We start from the raw sequence: 14,523 nt of genomic DNA, 5'->3' as shown, positions 1-14,523 counted from the left end.
GTGCCACATTTTCTTAATCCAGTCTATCGTTGTTGGACATTTGGGTTGGTTCCAACTCTTTGCTATTGTGAATAGTGCCGCAATAAACATACGTGTGCATGTGTCTTTATAGCAGCATGATTTATAGTCCTTTGGGTATATACCCAGTAATGGGATGGCTGGGTCAAATGGTATTTCTAGTTCTAGATCCCTGAGGAATCGCCACACTGACTTCCACAATGGTTGAACTAGTTTACAGTCCCACCAACAGTGTAAAAGTGTTCCTATTTCTCCACATCCTCTCCAGCACCTGTTGTTTCCTGATTTTTTAATGATGGCCATTCTAACTGGTGTGAGATGGTATCTCACTGTGGTTTTGATTTGCATTTCTCTGATGGCCAGTGATGAGGAGCATTTCTTCATGTGTTTTTTGGCTGCATAAATGTCTTCTTTTGAGAAGTGTCTGTTCATGTCCTCTGCCCACTTTTTGATGGGGTTGTTTGTTTTTTTCTTGTAAATTTGTTTGAGTTCATTGTAGATTCTGGATATTAGCCCTTTGTCAGATGAGTAGGTTGCAAAAATTTTCTCCCATTGTGTAGGTTGCCTGTTCACTCTGATGATAGTTTCTTTTGCTGTGCAGAAGCTCTTTAGTTTAATGAGATCCCATTTGTCGATTTTGGCTTTTGTTGCCATTGCTTTTGGTGTTTTAGACATGAAGTCCTTGCCCACGCCTATGTCCTGAATGGTATTGCCTAGGTTTTCTTGTAGGATTTTAATGGTTTTAGGTCTAACATATAAGTCTTTAATCCATCTTGAATTAATTTTTGTATAAGGTGTAAGGAAGGGATCCAGTTGCAGCTTTCTACATATGGCTAGCCAGTTTTCCCAGCACCATTTATTAAATAAGGAAGCCTTTCCCCATTTCTTGTTTTTGTCAGGTTTGTCAAAGATCAGATAGTTGTAGCTATGCGGCATCATTTCTGAGGGCTCTGTTCTGTTCCATTGATCTATGTCTCTGTTGTGGTACCAGTACCATGCTGTTTTGGTTACTGTAGCCTTGTAGTATAGTTTAAAGTCAGGTAGCATGATGCCTCCAGCTTTGTTCTTTTGGCTTAGGATTGACTTGGCGATGCGGGCTCTTTTTTGGTTCCATATGAACTTTAAAGTAGTCTTTTCCAATTCTGTGAAGAAAGTCATTGGTAGCTTGATGGGGATGGCATTGAATCTATAAATTACCTTGGGCAGTATGGCCATTTTCACGATATTGATTCTTCCAACCCATGAGCATGGAATGTTCTTCCATTTGTTTGTATCCTCTTTTATTTCATTGAGCAGTGGTTTGTAGTTCTCCTTGAAGAAGTCCTTCACATCCCTTGTAAGTTGGATTCCTAGGTATTTTATTCTCTTTGAAGCAATTGTGAATGGGAGTTCACTCATGATTTGGCTCTCTGTTTGTCTGTTATTGGTGTACAAGAATGCTTGTGATTTTTGTACATTAATTTTGTATCCTGAGACTTTGCTGAAGTTGCTAATCAGCTTAAGGAGATTTTGGGCTGAGACAATGGGGTTTTCTAGATATACAATCATGTCATCTGCAAACAGGGACAATTTGACTTCCTCTTTTCCTAATTGAATACCCTTTATTTCCTTCTCCTGCCTGATTGCTCTGGCCAGAACTTCCAGCACTATGTTGAATAGGAGCGGTGAGAGAGGGCATCCCTGTCTTGTGCCAGTTTTCAGAGGGAATGCTTCCAGTTTTTGCCCATTCAGTATGATATTGGCTGTGGGTTTGTTGTAGATAGCTCTTATTATTTTGAGATACGTCCCATCAATACCTAATTTATTGAGAGTTTTTAGCATGAAGGGTTGTTGAATTTTGTCAAAGGCCTTTTCTGCATCTATTGAGATAATCATGTGGTTTTTGTGTTTGGTTCTGTTTATATGCTGGATTACATTTATTGATTTGCGTATGTTGAACCAGCCTTGCATCCCAGGGATGAAGCCCACTTGATCATGGTGGATAAGCTTTTTGATGTGCTGCTGGATTCGGTTTGCCAGTATTTTATTGAGGATTTTTGCATCAATGTTCATCAAGGATATTGGTCTGAAATTCTCTTTTTTGGTTATGTCTCTGCCAGGTTTTGGTATCAGGACGATGCTGGCTTCGTAAAATGTGTTAGGGAGGATACCCTCTTTTTCTATCGATTGGAATAGTTTCAGAAGGAATGGTACCAGTTCCTCCTTGTACCTCTGGTAGAATTCAGCTGTGAATCCATCAGGTCCTGGACTCTTTTTGGTTGGTAAGCTATTGATTATTGCCACAATTTCAGAACCTGTTATTGGTCTATTCAGAGATTCAACTTCTTCCTGGTTTAGTCTTGGGAGGGTGTATGTGTGGAGGAATTTATCCATTTCTTCTAGATTTTCTAGTTTATTTGCATAGAGGTGTTTGTAGTATTCTCTGATGGTAGATTGTATTTCTGTGGGATCGGTGGTGATATCCCCTTTTTCGTTTTTTATTGCATCTATTTGATTCTTCTCTCTTTTCTTCTTTATTAGTCTTGCTAGTGGTCCATCAATTTTGTTGATCTTTTCAAAAAACCAGCTCCTGGATTCATTAATTTTTTGAAGGGTTTTTTGTGTCTCTATTTCCTTCAGTTCTGCTCTGATTTTAGTTATTTCTAGCCTTCTGCTAGCTTTTGAATGTGTTTGCACTTGCTTTTCTAGTTCTTTTAATTGTGATGTTAGGGTGTCAATTTTGGATCTTTCCTGCTTTCTCTTGTGGGCATTTAGTGCTATAAATTTCCCTCTACACACTGCTTTGAACGTGTCCCAGAGATTCTGGTATGTTGTGTCTTTGTTCTCGTTGGTTTCAAAGAACATCTTTATTTCTGCCTTCATTTCATTATGTACCCAATAGTCATTCAGGAGCAGGTTGTTCAGTTTCCATGTAGTTGAGCGGTTTTGACTGAGTTTCTTAATCCTGAGTTCTAGTTTGATTGCACTGTGGTCTGAGAGACAGTTTGTTATAATCTCTGTTCTTTTACATTTGGTGAGAAGAGCTTTACTTCCAACTATGTGGTCAATTTTGGGATAGGTGTGGTGTGGTGCTGAAAAAAATGTATATTCTGTTGATTTGGGGTGGAGAGTTCTGTAGATGTCTATTAGGTCCACTTTACGTAGAGCTGAGTTCATTTCCTGGATATCCTTGTTAACTTTCTGTCTCGTTGATCTGTCTAATGCTGACAGTGGGGTGTTAAAATCTCCCATTATTATTGTGTGGGAGTTTAAGTCCCTTTGTAGGTCACTGAGGACTTGCTTTATGAATCTGGGTGCTCCTGTGTTGGGTGCATATATATTTAGGATAGTTAGCTCTTCTTGTTGAATTGATCCCTTTACCATTATGTAATGGCCTTCTTTGTCTCTTTTGATCTTTGTTGGTTTAAAGTCTATTTTATCAGAGACTAGGATTGCAACCCCTGCCTTTTTTTGTTTTCCAGTTGCTTGATAGATCTTCCTCCATCCCTTTATTTTGAGTCTATGTGTGTTTCTGCACGTGAGATGGGTTTCCTGAATACAGCACACTGATGGGTCCTGACTCCTTATCCAGTTTGTCAGTCTGTGTCTTTTGATTGGAGCATTTAGCCCATTTACATTTAACGTGAATATTGTTATGTGTGAATCTGATCCTGTCATTATGATGTTAGTTGGTTATTTTGCTCATTAGTTGCTATAGTTTCTTCCTAGCCTCGATGGTCTTTACAATTTGGCATGTTTTTGCAGGGGCTGTTACCGGTTGTTCCTTTCCATGTTTAGTGCTTCCTTCAGGAGCTCTTTTAGGGCAGGCCTGGTGGTGACAAAATCACTCAGCGTTTGCTTGTCTGTAAAGTATTTTATTTCTTCTTCACTTATGAAGCTTAGTTTGGCGGGATAGGAAATTCTGGGTTGAAAATTCTTTTCTTTAAGAATGTTGAATATCGGCCCCCACTCTCTTCTGGCTTGTAGAGTTTCTGCTGAGAGATCAGCTGTTAGTCTGATGGGCTTCCCTTTGTGGGTAACCCGACCTTTCTCTCTGGCTGCCCTTAACATTTTTTCCTTCATTTCAACTTTGGTGAATCTGACAATTATGTGTCTTGGAGTTGCCCTTCTCGAGGAGTATCTTTGTGGCATTCTCTGTATTTCCTGAATCTGAATGCTGGCCTGCCTTGCTAGATTGGGGAAGTTCTCCTGGATAATATCTTGCAGAGTGTTTTCCAACTTGGTTCCATTCTCCCCATCATTTTCAGGTACACCAATCAGACGTAGGTTTGGTCTTTTCACATAGTCCCAAATTTCTTGGAGGCTTTGTTCATTTCTTTTTATTCTTTTTTCTCTAAACTTCCCTTCTCTCTTCATTTCATTCATTTCATCTTCTATCAGCGATACCCTTTCTTCCAGTTGATCGCATCTGCTACTGAGGCTTCTGCATTCTTCACGTAGTTCTCGAAACTTGGCTTTCAGCTCCATCATCTCCTTTAAGCCCTTCTCTCCATTGGTTATTCTAGTTATCCATTCTTCTAATTTTTTTTCAAAGTTTTTAACTTCTTTGCTATTGTTTTGAATTTCCTCTCGTAGCTCAGAGTAGTTTGATCGTCTGAAGCCTTCTTCTCTCAACTCATCAAAGTCATCCTCCATCCAGCTTTGTTCCATTGCTGGTGAGGAACTGCGTTCCTTTGGAGGAGGAGAGGTGTTCTGTTTTTTAGAGTTTCCAGTTTTTTTGGTCTGTTTTTTTCCCCATCTTTGTGGTTTTGTCTACTTTTTGTCTTCGATGATGGTGATGTACAGATGGGTTTTTGGTGTGGATGTCCTTTCTGTTTGTTAATTTTCCTTCTACCAGACAAGACCCTCAGCTGCAGGTCTGTTGGAGTTTACTAGAGGTCCACTCCAGACCCTGTTTGGCTGGGTGTCAGCACCGGTGGCTGCAGAACAGCGGATTTTCGTGAGACCACAAATTCAGCTGTCTGATAGTTCCTCTGAAAGTTTTGTCTCAGAGAAGTACCCGGTTGAATGAGGTGTCAGTCTGTCCCTACTGGGGGGGTGCCTCCCAGTTAGGCTGCTCAGGGGTGAGGGACCCACTTTAGGAGGCAGTCTGTCCGTTCTCAGATCTCCAGCTGTGTGCTGGGAGAACCACTACTCTCTTCAAAGCTGTCAGTCAGACAGGGACATTTAAGGCTGTGGAGGTCCTCGCTGAGTTTTTGGTTGTCTGTGCCCTGCCCCCAGAGGTGGAGCCTACAGAGGCAGGCAGGCCTCCTTGAGCTGTGGTGGGCTCCACCCAGTTCGAGCTTCCTGGCTGCTTTGTTTACCTAAGCAAGCCTGGGCAATGGCGGGCGCCCCTCCCCCAGCCTCGTTGCCGCCTTGCAGCGTGATCTCAGACTGCTGTGCTAGCAATCAGCGAGACTCCGTGAGCATAGGACCCTCCAAGCCAGGTGCGGGACACAATCTCCTAGTGTGCCGTTTTCCAGGCCCGTTGGAAAAGCGCAGTATTAGGACGGGACTGACCCGATATTCCAGGTGCCGTCTGTTTCCCCTTTCTTTGACTAGGAAAGGGAACTCCCTGACCCCTTGCGCTTCCCGAGTGAGGCAATGCCTCGCCCTGCTTCGGCTCGCGCACAGTGCGCTTCACCGACTGTCCTGCACCCACTGTTAGGCACTCCCTAGTGAGATGAAACCGGTACCTCAAGCAGAAATGCAGAAATCACCCGTCTTCTGTGTCGCTGGGGCTGGAAGCTGGAGACTGGAGCTGTTCCTATTCGGCCATCTTGGCTCCACCCAGTAGTTCATTTTAGTAGTGTGAGAATAGGCTAATACAACTTTTTCATATCATAATTTGGAATATTTTAATTTTCTGGTCTGGATTATCCCATTCTCCCCTTCCTTCAAAACACCAATGTCACAGTGAAATTTTTCTTCCGTGCAAACTTGAGTATACCACTCTGCTAAATGCTTCATGGACTCCTGGTAGACTTCATGCTAAAGTGCAAATATATCACTTATTCCCCAAGTTCTTTCATAATTTGGACTTGCTGCCTCTAGAGACTTTCCTTTTGACCCTGGATCCAACAGAAACATTGCATGTTCTCTCATGCTATTGTGCTTTTCCCACTCTGTTCCATTGTTCTGGAATGCCCTTCACAGTCAATTCCATCTGGTGGCCGTTTTCTCTATGCATGGTGACTTTTACATTACCTTCAAGACTTTGCTCAGGTGGCTCCAGTGGGGAGCCCTCTATGAACTGGATCAAGTACTACATCTAGAAGTTCCTTGTCTGCAGAATCCCATATCACATCTAACACATATTTATTGAGCTTCCGCCATGTGCAAAGCATTGTGCTAGATGCCAGGAACGAAGCAGTGAATCAGAAAGATGCAGTCCTACCTCCGCAGACTTTTGTACTCAGACTTACGTTGTGTCACCATATTTTCATTTATTTGGTTACTGCAACCAATAGATTGCAAATTCTACACAAGCAGCAACTCTCTTGTCTTTGAATTTCCCTGTGCCTGGATTAAGGGCTGAAATTAAGGAGTTTAATCCACCACGAGAAATAGCCCAAAGAAGCAGTGCATTTGGACTTTTCATTTCCCTAGCGTAAAAGATCCAGAAACAATTACTGAAACAGGGTACCTTTAAAGTTCTAGCTTACTTAAAAGTTAAATATTCCAAAATACATTTTTCTCGACTACAACTGAACTTACAAATTTAAAAAGGATATTGCTTTTCGCTTATCTCCAACAGGTATTGGAAATCCTTTTTTCCTGCAATATAAAATTTCTTCCACTTAATTCCATGTATTTAGTAGAAGTAAAGCTGCATGACAGAGAATAGGTACTCAGCTTCACTTCTGCTGAGCTGTTACTTTCTGCCCTTAAAATAGGCAGAGGACACAGAGGTCAAACACGATAACCTCATTCTGTGTGACAGGTCAACTAATATCTACAAAGTTGAAATGGAGTTCAGGAATAAAAAAATTTTGCAATTGCTGTAGAACAATCTGGGTGTTGCTTTATCTTGATTTAGGTAGCAGACTATTAGAGATGTCTCAGGATTCAAAGAATGTGCACAGGAAGAGGGCAAGGCATTCAGCCTCAGAGAATTCTCTATGAAATGAACAATTACAAATCCGGGTGTCTGATCTAAGTAGTGTTCTTTGCCAAAGAGCCTAAAGGGAAAACTTACTTTATACTATTTATTTCAGCAGTAAGGCTTCTAAGAATGTGTAACTATAGATTTTGCCTTTTGCCCATTTACTTTTCCCATCTTTCAATTTCACCATTTCCTTCCTCCCATCACATGCTATGTGTTTTGTGTGTGCACATGCCAGCCCATGCTTATCTGAGTGCATACACGTCTCTGTTTACTTAATTTGAAATAATTTCCTTTCTACTGAAAATCCTGACATCTTAGCATATAAGCAGAGCACAAAGAATACATGAAATTACTACTATTAAATAAGACAGCTCTCTATATGTAAATCTAGCAAGCTGGACCATTTCAGTAATTATCTAAATACAACATATCTAACCAGTTAAAGTAAGAAATTAATTACTTCCCCATCCTAATCCAGAATTCATTCATGGAAGAGCCAAAACAACAGGTTTTGTTTTTTTTTTAAGAAATTTTTATTTAAAATAAGTATAGTTTTGTAAATAGCTTTTAATAAAGTGTTCAGGCTTGGAAATAAGTTATTCCACTCATTCATTGATTCAAGATGCATTTTTTGGTGCATGTACTATATGCAAGATTGTGTGCTAGGCATTGTAGGGAATAAGAGAAGCTGAATTAGCAATAAATTGTTACCAAGAAGCTCCTCTATGAGTAGGCGAGCTTATGAATGCCAGTAGAAGTGATAATAAAATTTTATAGGAGTGCAGATGAGGACATGGGCATTGCACACTGGGGGAATCAGAAATGCCTTCATCTGGGACACAGCTTTTGTCTGGAAGCTCAAAAATGATTACAAATGAGGGAGTGAACTATATTTAGAAAAAAGATTATCGGGCAAGGTAGGGTATAAGCAAAACAAGGGCACAGAGAATGATTCCATTTGCAGGGACCACTCAGGGAAGGAAGAGTGTGAGAACTAATGCTGGCAAAGTAGATTTGGGAGGAACCCTGCTGTTCCTGGAACACCAAAGAGCTTTTTCACTTTAACCTACACACTATAGGGAAACCACTGCAGGTTTTAAAAGATGGATTAAGAGTTCAGGTTTGGTTTAATTACTTTGATGGGAGAAGCAGTATTTCTTTCCCTGAAAAGACTGGCAGAGAAAGAAAATAAGTGAAAATGTAGAAATAGAAAGAAGGAAAGAAAATCACCTCAATGTGCACAGTAAAGTAAAATGGTCATTGTGGAAAACAAGTAGATAGGGGAGAAACTAGAAACCTATGCAGAAAGGGAAAAGTTCATTATAAAGACTTATGTATTTATTAGAAATGCTTTAGATAAATAGGAAAAAATAGTTTGAAATATAGATTAAAACAGTAAAAAACAGTTCGTTTGAAATATAGTAACTAGGGACCCAATGTGATAGGGCATTGAACAAAATGCTAAAGAGTCTGTAATATAGCAAGCCATGGGAATCTAACAGTAGCGTTTTAATTGGTTTGGGACATGATCAAACGTGCATTTTAGCAAGATAACGCTAGTAGCAGTATTGAGAATAGACCAGAGAGGAGACAAACTAGAGACCACAAAAATCCCTGCACTTTGGGAGGCTAAAGCAGGAGGATCACTTGAGTTCAGGAGTTTGAGACCAGCCTAGGCAACACAGGGCATGGACCAGCCCATCTCTACAAAAAATTTAAAAATTAGCTAGGCATGGTGGTGCACACCTGTGGTCCTAGCTACTTGGGAGGCTGAGGTGGGAGGATCACTGGAGCCTGGGAGGTGGGGGCTGCAGTGAGCAGTGATTGTGCTATTGCACTCCAGCCTGGGCAACAGAGTGAGACACTTTCAAAACAAAAAAAATTCTCGACATGAATGGTGGTGATGGTTGCACAACATTGTGAATATATTTAATGCTGCTGAACTGTACTCTTAAAAATTGGTAAGATGGGGCCGGGCACAGTGGCTCACACCTGTAATCCCAGCACTTTGAGAGGCCGAGGCGGGCGGATTGCTTGAGACCAGGAGTTCGAGACCAGTCTGACCAACATGGCGAAACCTCGTCTCTACTAAAAATACAAAAAATTAGCTGGGCATGGCGACTCACCCCTGTAATCTCAGCTACTCAGGATGGGAGGCTGAGGCACAAGAATCGCTTGAACCTGGGAGGCAGAGATTGCAGTGAGCCAAGATCACACTACCGTACTCCAGCCTGGGCGACAGAAAGAGACTCGATCTCAAAAAAAAAATTGATGGTAAATTTTGTCATGTATATTTTATCACAATACAAACTGTATTAGTACAGTCGTTTAAAATAACCTTTTATTAATACAGGAAGAAGTAATATGTGTATTTTTAAAATTAGAAAAAATGGGCAACATGCTAAATAAATGAATAAAATGTTTTCATTTTTACCACCCTCACTGTGACACTGAATGTAGAACTTCTGATCTGAAATGAGCCTTCTGCTCTACCTGTTTGATAATCTACCTTATTGTATACATGATCTATACTTTTCTTTTTTTTAAATGGAGTCTCGCTCTGTCGCCCAGGCTGGAGTGCAGTGGCGCGATCTCGGCTCGCTGCAAGCTCCGCCTCCCGGGTTCAAGCAATTCTGCCGCCTCAGCCTCCTGAGTAGCTGGGACTACAGGCGCCCACCACCACGCCTGGCTAATTTTTTGTATTTTTTTGTTTTTTTAGTAGAGATGGGGGTTTCACCATGTTAGCCAGGATGGTCTCGATCTTCTGACTTCGTGATCCGCCCGCCTCGGCCTCCCAATACATTTTTACATTCAATTTTTTCCAATTGAGCTAAACACATAACAATCGTTTTAAAGCCAAACCTGAGTTTGGCGTTTTGGTGCTTGTTTTGTTTGTTTGTTTGTTTGTTTTTAAAGAGTCAAAAAGCAAGGCTCTAAAGAGGCAGCCTATAAGATTCATCCTTAAACAAGAACTTGGGGCCGGGCACAGTGGCTCACTCCTGTAATCCTAACACTCTGGGAAGCCGAGACATGCAGATTGCCTGAGCTCAGGAATTCGAGACCAGCATGGGCAACATGGTGAAACTCTGTCTCCACTGAAATACAAAAAACCAGCCGGGTGTGGTGGCAGGCGCCTGTAATCCCAGCTACTCAGGAGGCTGAGGCACAAGAATTGCTTGAACCCAGGAGGCAGAGGTTGCAGTAAGCCGAGATCATACCACTGCACTCCAGTCTGGGCAACAAAGCAAAACTCTGTCTCAAAAAAAAAAAAAAAAAAAAAAAGAGCTTGGGAGGAAGTTAGAGCATGCTGGGGAGGAAGAGAAAGTGGGAGGAGTTGAGAAGGAAAGAAGGTGGGCCCTCCACTCCTAGAGGAGCAGAAAGTGGCCTCAGGATGGCCTGTACCCTGTCAAGGTGAACACCCTTAGTCTCAGCCCCAGAAAGCAAGCTGGGACCTTGGCTAAAGCCAGCAACTTCATAGCCTTTAGTGAGCACTGCTTGTTGCTGTGCTAATAAACTACAGTGGTTTGCTGTGCCCTGAGTGGACATCCCAGTAGCAGCAGGCAATGTGCCAGGTGACCCCCAGCAAGAGTGACAGCTATCAGCAACTTTAGACTGCAGAGCCCATCTGGACTCTCCCATGGCCCAGAATATGTGTGGATATCCCTGAATGTCCCATATTCCTGAGGAAAGTACCACCTGTCACAAAGGGTAGTTTTAAGGATGGAATAACACACCTGAAAGTATCTGGGACAATGGCAATCTCAGCTCTATGGATGTTCATTGTTCTTGTTTTTTTTTTTTTTTTTTTTTTTTTGAGACAGAGTCTTGCTCTGTCACTCAGGCTGGAGTGCAGTGGCGCGATCTTGGCTCACTGCAAGCTCTGCCTCCTAGGTTCACACCCTTCTCCTGCCTCAGCCTCCCAGGTAGCTGGGACTACAGGCGCCTGCCACCACGCCCAGCTAACTTTTTGTATTTTTAGTAGAGACGGGGTTTCACCGTGTTAGCCAGGATGGTCTCGATCTCCTGACCTCATCATCCGCCGGCCTCAGCCTCCCAAAGTGCTAGGATTACAGATGTGAGCCACCATGCCCGGCCTATTGTTCTTGATTTTAAGCAGGCCTATCTCTAACTCCAATTACACAGTAATTTGCATGATCCCATTGTTACCTATGCAATGCATCCTATTTGAAGATAATAGCTTACAAGAGAGGAAAAGCAAACGTCATTAACCACATTGCGTGGCTATAAGAAATGAGGTTGGTTTTCCTGAGGGATGGTAATCTGACTCTGGAAAGATTCCAACTTCCAAACGGGAATTTCCATGCTCTTTTGAGCAAAGGTGATACCCCTGGAAAATCATACAGTCTCCCTGCTTGGAAGACCATCTCTCCTTTAAGTGTGTCAACTTCTGCGACTATTGTTCAGTTTCCTAAGTTTCATGATGTCATTGATCTCATGAATACTATGAGATACTTGTTATTGCCTAAGATGCTTTAAATTAGCTTTATGGTTCTCAGAAATCACTAGACCCACACACAAAAATTCTGTCTGGACTGCAAATTTTCAATGTCCTATTTACATTGAGCAGTTTAACCTCTTCCATTAGCAGGCAATAAATGTCATCAGTTTTTAATGAGTAAATACCAGGTGCATGGCATTGTTACAGGCATTAAGGTGTAACAATGGAGAGATTTGACATGGTCCCTTGACTTCTGGTTCTACTCAGAAACATAAGACACCGGACATGGATGAAGCTGGAAACCATCATTCTCAGCAAACCAACACAAGAACAGAAAACCAAGCACCACATGTTCTAACTCAGAAGTGGGAGCTGAACAATGAGAACACATGGACTCAGGGAGGGGAACATCACAGAAACCTCCATCTTTGCTATTAAGGCCTTCAACTGATTAGATGAAGCCCACCCACTGTGTGGAGGGTAATTTGCTTTAGTTAAAGTCAACTGATTATAAATGCTAAATTGTATCCACAGATACTTTCCCAGCAACGTCTAGACTGCCGTTTCACCAAACAACAGGGCTCCAACAGCCTAGCCAAGCTGAAACATAAAATTAACCATCACAGTACCTTTGTCAAAAATCAATCTGACAACACATGTAAGGTTTATTTCTGGAGTCGCTATTCAATTCCATTGATCTATATGTCTGTCCTTATGCCAGTAACAGTGTCTTAATTATTATAGCTTTTTTATTTATTTTTTTTTTGAGATGGAGTCTAGCTCTGTCACCAGGCTAGAGTGCAGTGGTGGAATCTCAGCTCACTGCAACCTCCGCCTCCCGGGTTCAAGCGATTCCCCTGCCTCAGCCTCCCAAGTAGCTGGGACTATAGGCATGCACCCTCATGCCTGGCTAATTTTTTTGTATTTTAGTAGAGATGGGGTTTCACCATGTTGGCCAGGATGGTCTCGATCTCCTGACCTCATGATCTGCCCGCCTCGGCCTCCCAAAGTGCTCGGATTATAGGTGTGAGCCACTGCGCCCAGCCATTATTATAGCTTTATAATAAGCCTCGAATTCAGCAACTGTTAATCCTTCGAATTTTGTTTTTTTCCACTGCTTTGGCTACTCAGAGTCTCTTGCAACTCTAGATGAATTTTTAGAATCAGTTTGTCCAATTTACACTCCTACCCACAATGTTTAAGCATTCCTATTTCTCCACAGCCTCACCAGCATCTGTTGTTTCCTGACTTTTTAATGATCACCATTCTAACTGGCATGAGATGGTATTTCATTGTGGTTTTGATTTGCATTTCTCTAATGACCAGTGAGGAAGAGCTTTTTTTCATGTTTGTTGGCAACATAAATGTCTTCTTTGGAGAAGTGTCTGTTCATATCTTTTGCCCACTTTTTGATGGGGTTGTTTTTTTCTTGTAAATTTGTTTAAGTTATTTGTAGATGCTGGACATTAGCCCTTTGTCAGATGGATAGATTGCAAAAATTTTTTCCCATTCTGTAGGCTGCCTGTTCATTCTGATGACAGTTTCTTTTGCTGTGCAGGAGCTCTTTAGTTTAATTAGATTCTATTTGTCAATTTTGGCTTTTGTTGCAATTGCTTTTGGTGTTTTAGTCATGAAGTCTTTGCCCATGCCTATGTCCTAAATGATATTGCCTAGGTTTTCTTCTAGGGTTTTCATGATTTAAATCTTTAATCCATCTTGAGTTAATTTTTGTATAAGGTGTAAGGAATGGGTCCAGTTTGTGTTTTCTGCATATGACTTGCCAGTTTTCCCAGCACCATTTCTTTTTTTTTTTTTTTTTTTTTAGAATGAGTCTCACTCTGTCACCCAGGCTGGAGTGCAGTGGCACGATCTCGGCTCACTGCAAGCTCCACCTCCTGGGTTCATGCCATTGTCCTGCCTCAGCCTCCCGAGTAGCTGGGACTATAGGCACCTGCCACCACACCTGGCTAATTTTTTTTTGTATTTTTACCAAAAAAAAGTAGAGACGGGGTTTCACTGTGTTAGCCAAGATGGTCTCGATCTCCTGATCTCATGATCTGCCCGCCTTGGCCTCCCAAAGTGCTGGGATTACAGGCGTGAGCCGCCACACCCAGCCTCCCAGCACCATTTCTTATATAGGGACAGTGTGGCGATTCCTCAAGGATCTAGAACCAGAAATACCATTTGACCCAGCAATCCCATTACTGAGTATATACCCAAAGGATTATAAATCATTCTACTGTAAAGACACATGCACACGTATGTTTATTGCAGTACTATTTACAATAGCAAAGAATTGGAACCAACCCAAATGCCATCAATGATAGACTGGATAAAGAAAATGTGGCACATGTATACCATGGAATACTATGCAGCCATAAAAAAGAATGAGTTCATGTCCTTTGCAGGGACATGGATGAAGCTGGAAGCCATCATTCTCAGTAAACTAACACAGGAACAGAAAACCAAACACCACATGTTCTCACTCATAAGTGGGAGTTGGACAATGAGAACACATGGACACAGGAAGGGGAACATCACACACCAGGGCCTGTCGGGGGTTGGGGGACAAGGGAAGTGAGAGCATTAGGACAAATACCTAATGCATGCAGGGCTTAAAACCTAGATGATGGGTTGATAGGTGCAGCCAACCACCATGGCACATGTATACCTATGTAACAAACCTGCACGTTCCACACATGTATATCGAAACTGAAAGTCAAATTTAAAAAACTATCAGCTTGTCTACATCTGAAAAACAAAGGCAATTGGAATTTTAATTGGGATTACCTTGAATCTATAGATTAAGGGAGGGGGGTATCACCATCTTAATAATATTAAATCTCCCAATCCATGCATATAGACTGTTTCCATTTATTTAGATCTTCTTTAATTTCTTCCAACAATGCTTTATAATTTTCAGCATACAAGTTCTACAGTTCTGTGAAAGTTACTGTTA

General features: G+C 41.7%; 1 protein-coding gene across 1 annotated transcript in view; it reads left to right on the top strand.

The window, feature by feature from the left end:
• The window catches only part of LOC129463719 (UDP-glucose:glycoprotein glucosyltransferase 2-like), a 68,221-nt gene extending 54,322 nt beyond the window's left edge, over positions 1-13,899 (top strand). Inside the window, exon 18 of the mRNA XM_055244442.2 lies at positions 11,832-13,899. Coding sequence (XP_055100417.2) covers positions 11,832-12,002 — 171 coding nt within the window. The 3' untranslated portion in view covers positions 12,003-13,899. The remainder of the gene's footprint in view (positions 1-11,831) is intronic.
• Positions 13,900-14,523: the final 624 nt, after the last annotated feature.

The sequence above is a fragment of the Symphalangus syndactylus genome, chromosome 15 (genome assembly GCF_028878055.3).
Source record: "Symphalangus syndactylus isolate Jambi chromosome 15, NHGRI_mSymSyn1-v2.1_pri, whole genome shotgun sequence".
NCBI classification, from domain to species: domain Eukaryota; kingdom Metazoa; phylum Chordata; class Mammalia; order Primates; family Hylobatidae; genus Symphalangus; species Symphalangus syndactylus.
The sequence above is the reverse complement of the archived record's forward strand: the minus strand, read 5'-3'. Positions and strand labels throughout refer to the sequence as shown.